Source organism: Anabrus simplex, chromosome X, assembly GCF_040414725.1.
Source record: "Anabrus simplex isolate iqAnaSimp1 chromosome X, ASM4041472v1, whole genome shotgun sequence".
NCBI lineage: Eukaryota > Metazoa > Arthropoda > Insecta > Orthoptera > Tettigoniidae > Anabrus > Anabrus simplex.
In genome coordinates, this window is record NC_090279.1 from 35,566,424 (window position 1) to 35,579,373 (window position 12,950).

At 38.5% G+C, this 12,950-nt stretch overlaps 1 protein-coding gene across 1 annotated transcript in view; it reads left to right on the forward strand.

The window, feature by feature from the left end:
- The window catches only part of LOC136886394 (espin-like), a 65,186-nt gene that overhangs the window by 40,330 nt on the left and 11,906 nt on the right, over positions 1–12,950 (forward strand). Inside the window, exon 3 of the mRNA XM_068230515.1 lies at positions 9,739–9,859. Within this exon, the coding sequence (XP_068086616.1) occupies positions 9,740–9,859 (120 nt within the window). The 5' untranslated portion in view covers position 9,739. The remainder of the gene's footprint in view (positions 1–9,738; positions 9,860–12,950) is intronic.

Sequence of the window (12,950 nt, forward strand, 5' to 3'; positions counted from 1 at the left end):
TCCAAAGTGGAGGAAAAGAAATGTTTACATATTCTTCAAACATCCATCACGCAGCTCTGGATGCGTTTCGTAATACAGATGTCGGCTACTCAAGTAGCGGCCTTCCTGTTGTGAAACCGGGCATCCCAAACACCTGGCAGCGTGCTCTTATCTGCTGGTAGAAAATACCACTGCACTAGTTCAGTGAGGGAATCAGCACAGAAGTGACTAGTAATGCTCTATTCCAGTCTGGTACAAACATATATTTTTGGAGTGTTTTGGGTATGGGACATGCATTTCCTGTGATCTCAGAATTGTTTGTTAGTCCACACTGAGCAAGAATTCGAGTAATACTGCTTCATATAAACTCGCGGTGATCAGTTACGCCAAAACATACGGGGATAGGGTAGTGGGCCACAAGTATTGAGAGTCCGATTGCAACGTGCGCTACTGCGATAAGAGAGAAGTGCACTTCAGGCGACTAAGAAGCCTCGCAGTGCATTTCGTGGACCTAAAAGCAGCAAGTTTCTGCAAGTAACTTGCTTACATATATGATTTTGTTACGCAACGTTGGATATGCCATTTCTCATGAAATGCTGTATTTTAAAGGACAAGAAATAGCCGCTGCATATGGAGTCAATGTCTTGTGTTTATATTATATTTGATATACATTTTAAATGTAAATGAATTGTAAATATTTTTTAAATACCTGAATTGCTTGAATAATTTACGCATCCAAAGTTTTCATGTAATATAGATATAGTTTTCACCTGTTTTTCATAAAAAATGTACATTAATTAGGTGAGAAAATACGGTATGTCCTATCCGGCTGTCCTCGGTTATAATCCTATTTTATATTAATTTCAACTTTCTTACTGTATTACTTTCTTCCTTAATTACTCTGTATGTATGTGAGTGCTAATCCTGAAACCTGGACACACTTTTCTTTGAGGTAAAATACCAAGCTGTTCAAATGTATAACTTTTGGCCCCAGAAAATATCAAAATATGGATGCATTTTAATGATGGTGCAGACCTTTGTTTCTGGGTAGTTTGTGGCTAAATGGTACAGCGCATAACAAAACAGATAGCACAATCGCTGTTTAATTTGGAGAGATCTACAACTTTGCTCCTATGATTTATTGTTGTGTCTCAGTTGTTGATATGTTATATAGCGCTGCATTTCTTGATTATATTGAAATCTCTTCAACTCAATGGTGATTGGCATTAGGAAAAGGGGCCTGTCTTTATAATGAAAACTCTCCATCTCTACCGTGAATGGCAGTTGCCAAGTGAGCCTGTCATTCAGTAGAGGCTACCAAACTCGATTGTGATTGGCAGTAGGAAATGTGGCCTGCCATTATCAATAAAACTTCCCCAATGCCTACCTTACATCAGAAACAAGTCATGGCGTCTTCCCTGTTTTGTTTCTCGGATATCAGTAAGAGACATGCAATGTAATATAATGTTATTCACTGCCTTTACAGTAATTTACCAAGAAATACATATACAGAGTAGAATACCACAGTGAAGCAAGGGAACATTTGCTAGTCATTATATAAACTTAGTATTTGAGGTTCTTCCCAGACTTTAAGTATGTCATAGAGTCTGGCACCTCTGCATGTGCTACTAGCTGCATGTATCTTCTCTGTTTTCATCTTCTTTTAATTATTTTCCTTATATTCCTATCATAATGCATAGTTTTGCTGGTGGCTTCATTCTCTGTTTAATACCCTAACGAGATGTTAAGTACAGCTTCCTCTTTGATTTTACCTATCTCATTCTCATCCATGTTTCTCTCTGATCTTTCTTTTTCTCTTTACAGTCTTTTAGTGGAGGAGCCACTTCCATATCTGTATTGCATTAAATGCACCAAATATCTGTATTTTTTTGTTTCACAGCTGTATCCCTCTCATATCCCTTTTTGTTAACATTTCTGTCATTTTTTTCCTCTTCTTAGCGTGCCTGTCCGTCTCGGACATTGGTGATCAACAAGGCTATTCTGGCTTTATCCATTGCAATTTGGAACAGTTCTGCAGATGTTTTGTTGAACCAGGTTTTAAGGTTGTCGAGCCAGGAAATTGTTCTTCACTCAGGAGATCTTTTTCCTTCTATTTTTCTGTGCAGAATAAGTTGAAGTAGCTCATATATTTTCTGATTTGTCCTGATGTGTCCAAAATATTGTAGTTTACGACACTTAGTGTTGATCAGCTCTGGTCTCTTGTTAGCTCGGCGTAGAACCTCAACGTTTGTAAGTCTCAGAATCCATGATATTCTGAAAATTCTTCTGTATAGCCAGAGTTCAAATGCTTCCAGTCTAGCAATGGTGGCTTTTGTAAGGGTCCATGTTTTCACACCATAAAAGAGAACTGAAAGCACACAGCTCCTAAGGAGCCACATTTTGGTATCCATTGTAAGGTCGTGGTTCTTGAAGGTTGAGCTCATTGAGTTGAAAACACTCCTCGTTTGTCCAATGCGACACTTTATATCTTGCGAATTGTCACATGCTTTGTTAATGATGGTACCCATATATGAATAGTGTGAAACCTTCTCTGTACTTGTTCCATTCAGGAACAGATTCACGCCTCGGATATTCTTCTTACTGATCATAAATTTTATTTTATTAGTGTTGATGTCCAGACCATATCTCTTGTTTGTTTCAGAAATGTTGTTCATCAACTTCTGCAGCCCTTCCATCGTATCTGAAAAGACAATTGTGTCATCTCAGTAGCGCAAATTGTTGAGTTTGACACCATTTACTGAAATTCCTTCTACATCAAATAGGGCTTCTTTGAATATGTGCTCAGAATAAGGATTAAAGAGTATCGGTGATATTATACCTCCTTGTCTGACCCCTCGGCGTATTCTCCACGGTATGCATTAGCCAGCGTCTTGGTAGGTGTGCTAGGTACCAACTGATGAACCCAGCCTAGCGCATGGGGGCGAAACGCTGGCAACCAGGAATGAGTTAGCTGGAAATTTTATAATGTCCAATAACGGACCATTTATATTGGTATTGTCCATTGCTTCTGGAGTGTCTTCTGTGACCTTCAGTACTGCTGTTGTTGTACTGTGTGCTTGACAAAAAGCAGATTGTAGTTTGTCAAGTAAGTTGTAAATCGTCATGTAGTCTGTTGTCTATGGGCGATGAACTCTAGCGCTTTGGATAAAGCAGAAAGTATGCAGATGGCTCTAAATTCAGATGGCTCAGAAGGGGAAGCTACTTGTTTTTGAGGACGTATAATGCCCGCTTTCCATGTTTCGGGAAATGTGCTGTCCTACAAGGGAAGAGTTAATTATGTTAATTAGCGCAGGTAATGTCACATCCAGAATCATTTTTATCATCTCTATTCCTATAGTGTAATTTCCTTTCTCCGTTGATGTCATCCGATTTATAGCAAACCTGGCTTTGAGTGGGTTGCTGGACAGAAGTAGAAGTTTTCTCTATCTATTCGCGTCTTTGCATAATTAATACCAATATAATGGTCCGTTATAGGACATTATAAATTTTCCAGCTAACTCATTCTTGGTTGCCTGTGTTTCGCCCTCGTGTGCTAAGTTGGGCTCGTCAGTTGGGACTTATCATCTTTGCATAATTCCCGCCAATAGCTTCCTGTTTCAGGGCTGCATTTTATGTGCAGTTGGATGAAAAATTATCGTTCAGTTTTTCCAAGGGTATATTTATTTTGTCGTCGTCTCATCCTTTGGTAATGCCAAAGCTCCTTATAGGTTTCCACAACACAGATGTTGAAACATTTGCTTGAATTAAACTGTGAGTGTATCGTAATTTCGCATTTCTAATCTGTTGGGTTGTAGCGTTTCTCAGTCTCTTATAGTTAAGTAGATTGTCAGGTATGCATTGTTTTCTAACTCGTCTGTAAGCAGCATCGTGTTTAGCCCTAAGTGCTGTAATCTCATCTGAGAGCCAGGGAGCTGGCTTCCGCGAAACTCGAGCCGTCCTTTCAGGGGCATGTCTATCGTACAGCTCATCATATGTTGATTGAAACATGCCACTTCGTCATTTATGTCTTTAAGTTTAAATATATAATGCCATGGCACTGCAACTGCGTCTTGTAAAAGTTTATTCTTATCAATTTGTCGTAGATCTCGACATTAAATTCTTTTCGGTTTGAACTTGGGACTTTTAATAGAATAGGCCATAAATATAGCATCATGCCACGATATACCTGGGACACTAATTTGACCATGGTGAAGAACTAATTCAGATTGGTTTGTGGCCATGAGATTCAAGGTGTGTGATGTGTCTGTGAGATATGTGGCATGGAGAGGGAGAAATGTTATGTTGCAAGCTTTAAAAGAATTTATAATTTGGGTAGTCTGAGGAGAGTTAGGTTCAAGAAGGTTTATGTTGAAATCGCCCATTATAATTATATTAGAGTACTCAGTGACTTAATCTTGTATTTGAGTTTCTAGATCGCATAAGAAACCCGCATTTGGTGGCTTATATACTACACCCAGAAGACATTTTACTTCACTCGCAGTTATTTCCAGGAACATGAACTCAGGTTTTCGCTTGTACGGACCTGGAGACCTATGGATTATTTTAGGACATAGACTGGTCGTAACATATGTCGGATCTAAGCAATGTATAACCCGCCAGCTGCAGTCTTTCAAATGCATGGTGTAGTTTTAACCAAGATTTGGAAATTAATATTGCGTGGAAACTGGGAGACATAAATAGAACTTTAATTTCTTCCATTCACGTCTCAGCAAGCAGGCTTTGAGCATTTATGTGGCATAATAATGTCCCTTGTCGACCGGCAATGGCAAGAGAGCTCAGATGACAATAGGTGTGTGTTGCCTGCACAACTGGTTCCCGGGATATTGAGGGAGGATGGTGTAATTGAAAGTTTGTGAGGAATGTTTGTAAGGAAGAGGGGAGTCTGTTCGTTTGTCTTAAGGTTGTTATCTGAGGGGCTAACTGCAGTTGACTCCGGTTTTTCCACTTTCAGTTTATATTTTTATGTAGCTTACGATGTTATCAGTTACTGTATATTGGAGGTGATTATGGCAATAATGGGAATGTAACTAACAATTTACTTTGATCAGTATGATAATGGCAATATAGCAATAATATACGTGGATATAAATACGATAAAAATGAGGCACTGTACCCAGTCTACCTCTACTAACACCAGTCTATCACTACGGCAAGCAGAAGTAAAGTGTATTACTAATTCCGTTCTATAGAGAGTTAAGATAAAAAGTTATTATATACTACAAGGATAACTTTGAACTTAAACTACAATAGAAAGTTACAAAAATGTTGTGACCCTTTCTCCCGCATATCAATTTCATTTAACTGTTCCACAGTGCACACTTTATAATTATTTGATCCAATTTTTATATTAATTACTCCATCAACGCTCCATATCTGGCGTACTCCAAAACTCAAAATTGCCTCCTTAAGGACTGCGAGCCTTGTTGCAGTCAGATCCTCTCTTCTTGTGACCGCCATTCCCTTGAATCCTCTTTTCTTATGGAAGACTAGCAAATCTACCCATGCTTCGCTACGGTACTCTACATTGTATACGGATATCGAAGTAAATACTGTGCGTGCAGTAAATGATATTGTTTAAAAATTGCATGCCTCTTAGCCTTATCCGAGAAATAGCATGGGGAGGTCCCCATACGTTGTTTCCAGTGTAAAGTGTGGGCTGCGGAGTTGTGATGATAACGGCAGGCTCACTTGCCTACTGCCATTCACAATCGAGTTGGCAAGTTTACATTATAATTGCAGGCCCCATTGCCTACTGCACGGACACAATCGATTTGGGGAGTTTTAGTTACAATGGCATGCCCCTTTCCTACTTTCAGACAGATTACAGTTGAGGAGTTTTTATTATAATAGCAGGCCACTTCCCTACTACAACTCAAAATTGAGTTGTGCAGTTATCATTATAATGACAGGCCTTTTTTCCTGCTGCCAGCCAGCTTACTGCTAGTCATGCAGAATTAGTGAGTTTTCATGAAAATAGGAGGCCACTGTGCCTAATGCTAGTCACATTTTGGATTGGAACATTTGTTTATAATGGCAGGCACCCTGGCCTAGAGCCAAACACAGTAGGGTAGGGAACTTTTGAACAAAACTGCATGCTCCCTTGCCTTCTGCAAGACAAATCGAGAAGTGAATTATTCATTACAATGGTAGGTCCTCCTTACTAATGCCAGTTACACAGGAGTTGGAGAAGGACCCCATTCCTACTGCCAGTCAAAGTCGGTGTGGGGAGTACTGATTACAATAGCAAACACACCCTTTCTCTATCGCTACAAATCGACATCAATGAATATATACAGATGGGCATATAAAAGTATATGCATATATACAATATTGCAGACCTTCATTTACAGATAAACTGCTGCTAAACGGTACGTCATATCGACAAAGGATTGTACCATAAGGCACAGTATTTAGCGATCTAAATGGCTGATCCTATGATATTTTCTCGCATCTCATCTATGCATGGGTCAGATTGAGTTAGAAACGTTGAATAGGTTGAAATTTGAGTAAGGTTATCTTACATTGCATTACTTTTTGGATAATTATGTGACATAGCATTTGGCTCACATATGGGTACTGGGTGGACCAATGTTCGTGTAAAGTTTGATGATACTATCTTTCCTGTAAGTATGAATTATGCAGGTAAAAAGTCCAAATTTACTTAAAATTGAGAAATAGAGACGAATCTAACGTATAAGCGATACAGATATGACAAAAAGTCATAAGACCAAGGTTGAAGATCACTCCTAATTCAGCGAAGATTGTGCCATCCATTATGTGATAGGACTTCCCGTCCATCCCACGAAATACCTCGAAACAAAAGTCTGCACCATCATTAAAATTGCCTCCATATTTCGATATTCTTTGGGGGAAAAAATGAAAAATTTAAAGGCTGAAATGTATAATTTTGCCAAATTTCAATTTTCTTGCTCCTCTGGCAGATAATGCTGCAATCTGGATTTTGGGTGAGGGGGGTAAAAATTAGGACTTTCAGGAATTTAAACTAAAAAATATGCAGATGATCATTAATACCCCTCAAACGGGTAGCTGTACGAAATTTTTTTACCAAAATTGTCAATTTACAGGCACACATAGTCGTTACAATTGTATTTATATAGATAGATAAGGAATCTGCTCCACATATAACACCTTTTGGCTACGTCCCCTGGACTTAACCTGCAAAACCAACCGTTCATGATATCTGCTTATTAATCCTCCTATCAAAAAATTCACATGAGAAAAGTTTTAGAAATTGATTTCCATTAAGGATTGTAGATTTTGATTAATTTTGGATGTGTATATTTTGAGGAAGTGCAAAATCATGGTTTCGGTTTCAGATAAACCCCCAGTAAGTTTAGGTATTCTGAAATAATATTGGCCCTAAAACCTACACAAGGACAGGTAGATTCTAAATATCAAGTTTGGTAGAAATATATTCAGTAGTTTTCAAGTTATAAAAACTCATACAATCAAACCGACAAACAGACACCAAAGCTAAGAAATATGCAGATTGTCATTATTACAAGTGAAACAGATAACTTTTCGGAAATTCCACCAAAATAGTCAATGTACAGACAGATGGTCTTAATGATTATATTTATATAGATGACAGATAAGCATGGGCACGTTTGTAAGTGCAAACCTTCATTTCGAGATTTACTGCTCCTAAACAGTACATCATACTAACAAATGGTTTGTGCCCTCAGACGTCCCTTTTATCGCTCTACATATTTGGTGTTAAAACATTTTCTCGTATCTCACATATTTATGGGTTCGATTGAGTTACCATATTTGAATGGGTGAAATTTGGGTACATTTTTATCATTCTACATTATTTTTCACATACTTATGTGCAAGCTAGAATCATGAAATTTAGTTTGCATGTAGCCATTGGTCATGTCAATGTGCGTGCCAAATTCGATGACTCTGTCTTTCTTATATGTGTGTCAACGTAAGTAACAAACATGTAAAAAGCACAAAATTTACGAACAATCGAAATATACAGCCAAATCTACCCTATAAGGGAGAGAGAGATGACAAAATATCACAGGACCAAAGTTGTAGATCACTTGAAATTGAACGGAGACTGTGCCATCCGTTTTGTGATAGGACTTGCCGTTTAGCCGCAAAATACCTCAAAACGAAGGTCTGCACCGTCATTAAATTCCCTATATTTTTATATTCTTTGGCATAAAAAGTGAAATATTTAAAGATCTTAGAAGATATCCAGAGGTTACCGGCTAAAACATATAATTTTACTTAATTTCAATTTTTCAGATTGTGAGGCAATCTTGATTTTGGGCGAGAGGGGTAAAATTTAGGACTTCCAGGAAACTATAGCTTAAAAATATGCAGATGGTCATTATTACCCCTTAAACGGAAAGCTGTACGAAAATTTCACCAAAATAGTCAATGCACAGAGACACGGTCATTACGATATGATTTATGTAGATAGATAAGGTATCTGTTCCACGTATAACTCCTTTTGGGCTATGTCTGCTAGACTTATCCTGAGAAACCAACCTTTTCATGTTATCTCCCTTATTAATCCTCCTGATGAAAAATGCACATCAGAAAAAGAAATTAGAATTGAATTTCCAAAATGTTTGATTGATTTCCAGTCAGGTTGGTCTTGTACTTTATATATTGTGGGAGAGTAAAATCACCATTTCGGTCTCCTATAAAACCCCAGTCCATTCCGGGAATTTGAAATGGTATTGACCTTAAAACCTACCCTTGGACAGGTGGATGCTAATATAAGGTTTGGTTCAAATATCTTTCGTAGTTTTTAAGTTGTAAGAAATACGCTTTACACGCACCCGTTCTTGCGTTAAGTCTGGTGGGACTTGTACTGAAAAACGGTCCTTAATGATATCTCCTTATTAATCCTGGTATCAAACTGATGCACATGAGAAAAAAGGTTTAGAAATTAATTTTCATTAAGGCAGGTAGATTTCTATTAAGTTTGGTTGTGTATACTTTTAGGGAGTGCAAAATCATGGTTTCGGTTTTGTAAAAATCCCCACTCATTTCAGTGATTTAGAAACAATATTTGCGCTAAAACCTACCCAAGGACAGGTGAATTCTAAATATGAAGTTTGGTGGAAATATATCCAGTAGTTTTCAAGTTATAGAAGGACAGACAGACAAACCGACAAACAGACACCAAAGCTAAAAATTATGCAGATGGTCATTATTACACCTGAAACGGATAACTGTACGGAAATTTCACCAAAATAATCAATGTACAGACACACTGTCATTATGATTTTATTTATATAGATTTCACTCCGCCAAATTTCACTATTAGATCTCGTGGCTTCGCACCCAGTTCATTGTCTTGAAGGTCAAGGTCGACACTAAGATCTCTTGCGATGCCAATTGCTATGACATCAGAATCTTCCCCTTCCTATTCCGGAATGCCAAAAATACGGATACATTGCCGCCGCTGATATTGCTCCATTTCATCTTGCTTGTTTTTAAATTCACTTTTGATTTTCACAAGTTCCGTGTCCTTTGCCTAAAGCTGGTCTTGTAATAGTCTGACAGTTCCTTGTACTCCGCTTTTAGTTCCGGGAGCTGTGACATTTAGTTACTATTAATGTTGTTATTATTAATGTATACATCTTTTGCATTATGGATATCTTTGTACAAAAACCGCATGCTAGAATTTTGTTACGGTATTTGTGGAGTCAGTTTACTAATGTTATCCTGTATATTACCCTGTTTGTGTTACAGAATGAGTTACTCTGTTGTGAAGTTACTCCCTGACAAGGAGCAGCCTAGAGGCCTCTATGAAGTTATTTCCATGTTACTGCTCATAGGGGGCATAGAACCCAATCCTGGGCCTGTCTTTGAGGTAAATGAAATATTCCCTGTATCAGCATATCTTGTACAAGTAATAGCCTCATCGTGAAAGTCTGCAACACGTACTGATTTATGATCTTTTATTTCTCAAAATAATCTAGCATTGCTCATTAGGCTACACCATGAAATATTAATATTGAAGTTATAGTATGGTAATAAATTTTAGACTTAGTGGGGTAATCTCAAAAACTCTGTAGAAAGCGGGCCTAATTTTCACAGTCCCACAATTCAGTACAAGTGTTCGCTAATATACTGTAGTTAGCATTGTTCTGGCATTGTTGTAAATAACATTACACAGTTGTATGATGATGCTAAAGTTTTCTTTATTCAGCTGATTCAAAATTCCCATGAGGACTCCATCCTCTCCTGTGCCTTTTCCTTCCTTGCCAAGTTTTATTGCTCTTATAACCTTTTCCCAGATACAGAATTGTAATCATATACAGCATCATGGCTTATATTGAACAAGAAGATTCTCTATGTGACTTGTCTTTCCTCTAACCTTCATTCTGACCTAGAACTCTCATCATCATTTTCCTTCCCCCTTATCCAGACCCTGCTGGGTTGGGTTTAGGTCAGTATATTCCAGAAACCTGCTTAACACTTTCATGGAACTTAAAGTAATCACAGTATTGTCCTGCTTTTACTGTCCCACATATTAAGTTTTCCCATCATTTACAACATACCTTTGTTAGTTCCCTCTGTGTCTCTATGCTCACAATATACTAAAATCTTCAGATTTACGTTTGCAACATTTTATGTTTCCTGTTATTTACACCATGTTAGGCTGTTCGAGATGGGGTAGATAGTGTAAAATGGCGTCGCAAGTAAACTATAATGCTTCGAATAACCACGGTGTGATTTCCAAACCAGACAACACACATGTTACGACAATGCACTGGTGAAACTAGCAGGTTATAAATATCCGGGGATGCTTTGCAAACTGCACGACAACTCTGATAAGCAGTGGCCTACTCGACAAATTTACGTGATCAAAAATCAGATTAAAAATTAGATGTATGGCTTTTCAGGCGTTTGTTCTATTAACCAGCATTTCGTCTTAGGTCTGACACTAGACTCGTCAGAGTGGGATGTGTCAGACCCTACCCACTGATGCTGGGGTGTGTATGCAGGTGGACTTTTCAGAAGCCTATTATAAGGCACAGTCTGATAACTGCATACGGGAGATAAAACTCCTCAATGGAATTTATGCCCGCCTAGCTCTATTGGTGGAAAAATATCTAATTCCCTCCATGGGAATTTAGAATTTCCATTTGGAATTGCTAGGCGGGCATAAATTCCATTGTCGAGTTTTATCTTCCGTATGCAGTTATCAGACTGTGCCCCATAAATAGGCTTCTGATAAGTTCTCCTGCATACACCCCAGCATCAGTGGGTAGGGTCTGACACATCCCACTCTGACGAGTCTAGTGTCAGACCTAAGACGAAATGCTGGTTAATAGAGCAAACGTCTGAAAAGCCATACATCTAATTTTTTATCTGATTTGATATGCTCTATTGGTGGAAAAATATCTAATTCCCTCCATGGGAATTTAGAATTTCCATTAGGAATTGCTAGGCGGGCATAAATTCCCTTGTGGAGTTTTATCTCCCGTATGCAGTTATCAGACTGTGCCTCATAACTAGGCTTCTGATAGGTCCACCTGCATACACCCCAGCATCAGTGGGTAGGGTCTGACACATCCCACTCTGACGAGTCTAGTGTCAGACCTAAGACAAAATGCTGGTTAATAGAGCAAACGCCTGAAAAGCCATACATCTAATTTTGATCTGATTTTTTATATGCTCTATTGGTGGAAAAATATCTAATTCCCTCCATGGGAATTTAGAATTTCCTTTTGGAATTTACGGGACGCAGAACATTTCTTACGAGTGGGTTACCTTACCGAAATAATTGTTTTTAACATATTACTAAGGTTGTGTTTTTGGGCGGGTGGTCTATGTGAAATTAGCATGGACAAAAAGCAGACACGATAACCAAGCAACTAGTTTATGTCCTATGGACAGAAGGTCGACGCCATTATGGTGGACAGAAAGGCATGTTTCGGAAAATGCGCGCAAAGTGTCTAATATTTTGGGCTTTGAACATTTCAGCGCATCCAATGGCTGGGGAATAAAACGCAGTTGTTATGAAACTGTGGAAGAGGAAATCAATAGAAGATTGCCGGAGCTGACCAACAAGTACAAACCCAGGAACAATTGGGCTGTGTGTTGCCCAGCAAGACTTTTTCATTCAAAGGGGATAAATACCATGGCGGGGAGTCTCACGGTGATATTGTGAGCTCTGGGAGACTCCGGCTTTTTTGATAGGGAAATCAAAAAAGCCTCGTTGCATCATGAGTGTGCGATCATTAATAACTGCTTACATAGTGAATTATAAAGTTTGGATGACCTCAGATCTTTTTTCCATGGCAGTTACCTGCTCTGGATTCAAAAATGGCTGCACTAAATTGGAAAATCCTTCTTTTCATTGACAGTTGCCCTGCACATCTTGTGGATGTTGATTTGAGGAACGTGCAGTTAGAATTGCTGCCTGTTAACTGCACACGCAAGCTGCAGCCTTGGGATGTAGGTATTATACACCCCTTTAAGCCATTCTATAAAAAGAACCTGGTGCAGCATATTTTATTCATTATCATTTTAAGTTTCCGTCTTTACTTAATTCAGAAGTCTTGGAAAGGCTACAATTTCAACTCGTGCTTGCCAGTGAAAGAAGAAGGAGGAAGCCTGCTTCCTGATGTGTGGAGAATGCTGTAGTCAAACTGCACTGCTGAGGACTTCCTTTCGGGTGGATGATTCTGTGATAACTGCCGAGGAAAGAAGTGTGGAGGAGTTGGTTGCATAACAAGAAGAAGAAGAAGAGCACAGTGAAGTGATGCCTACCAGTACTGAGGCAAATGCTGCAGTAGTCACTTTATGTAGATATCTGTTATCTGTAGAGGGGTGTGAAAATTTTCATAACCTATATGAACTTGAAAAACAAATAGAGGACATTAAGGGAAGAGAAGTGTAAACAGAAATCGATTCTGGTCTATTTCAGTAGGAAGCAGTGTTAGTGTAGTTTT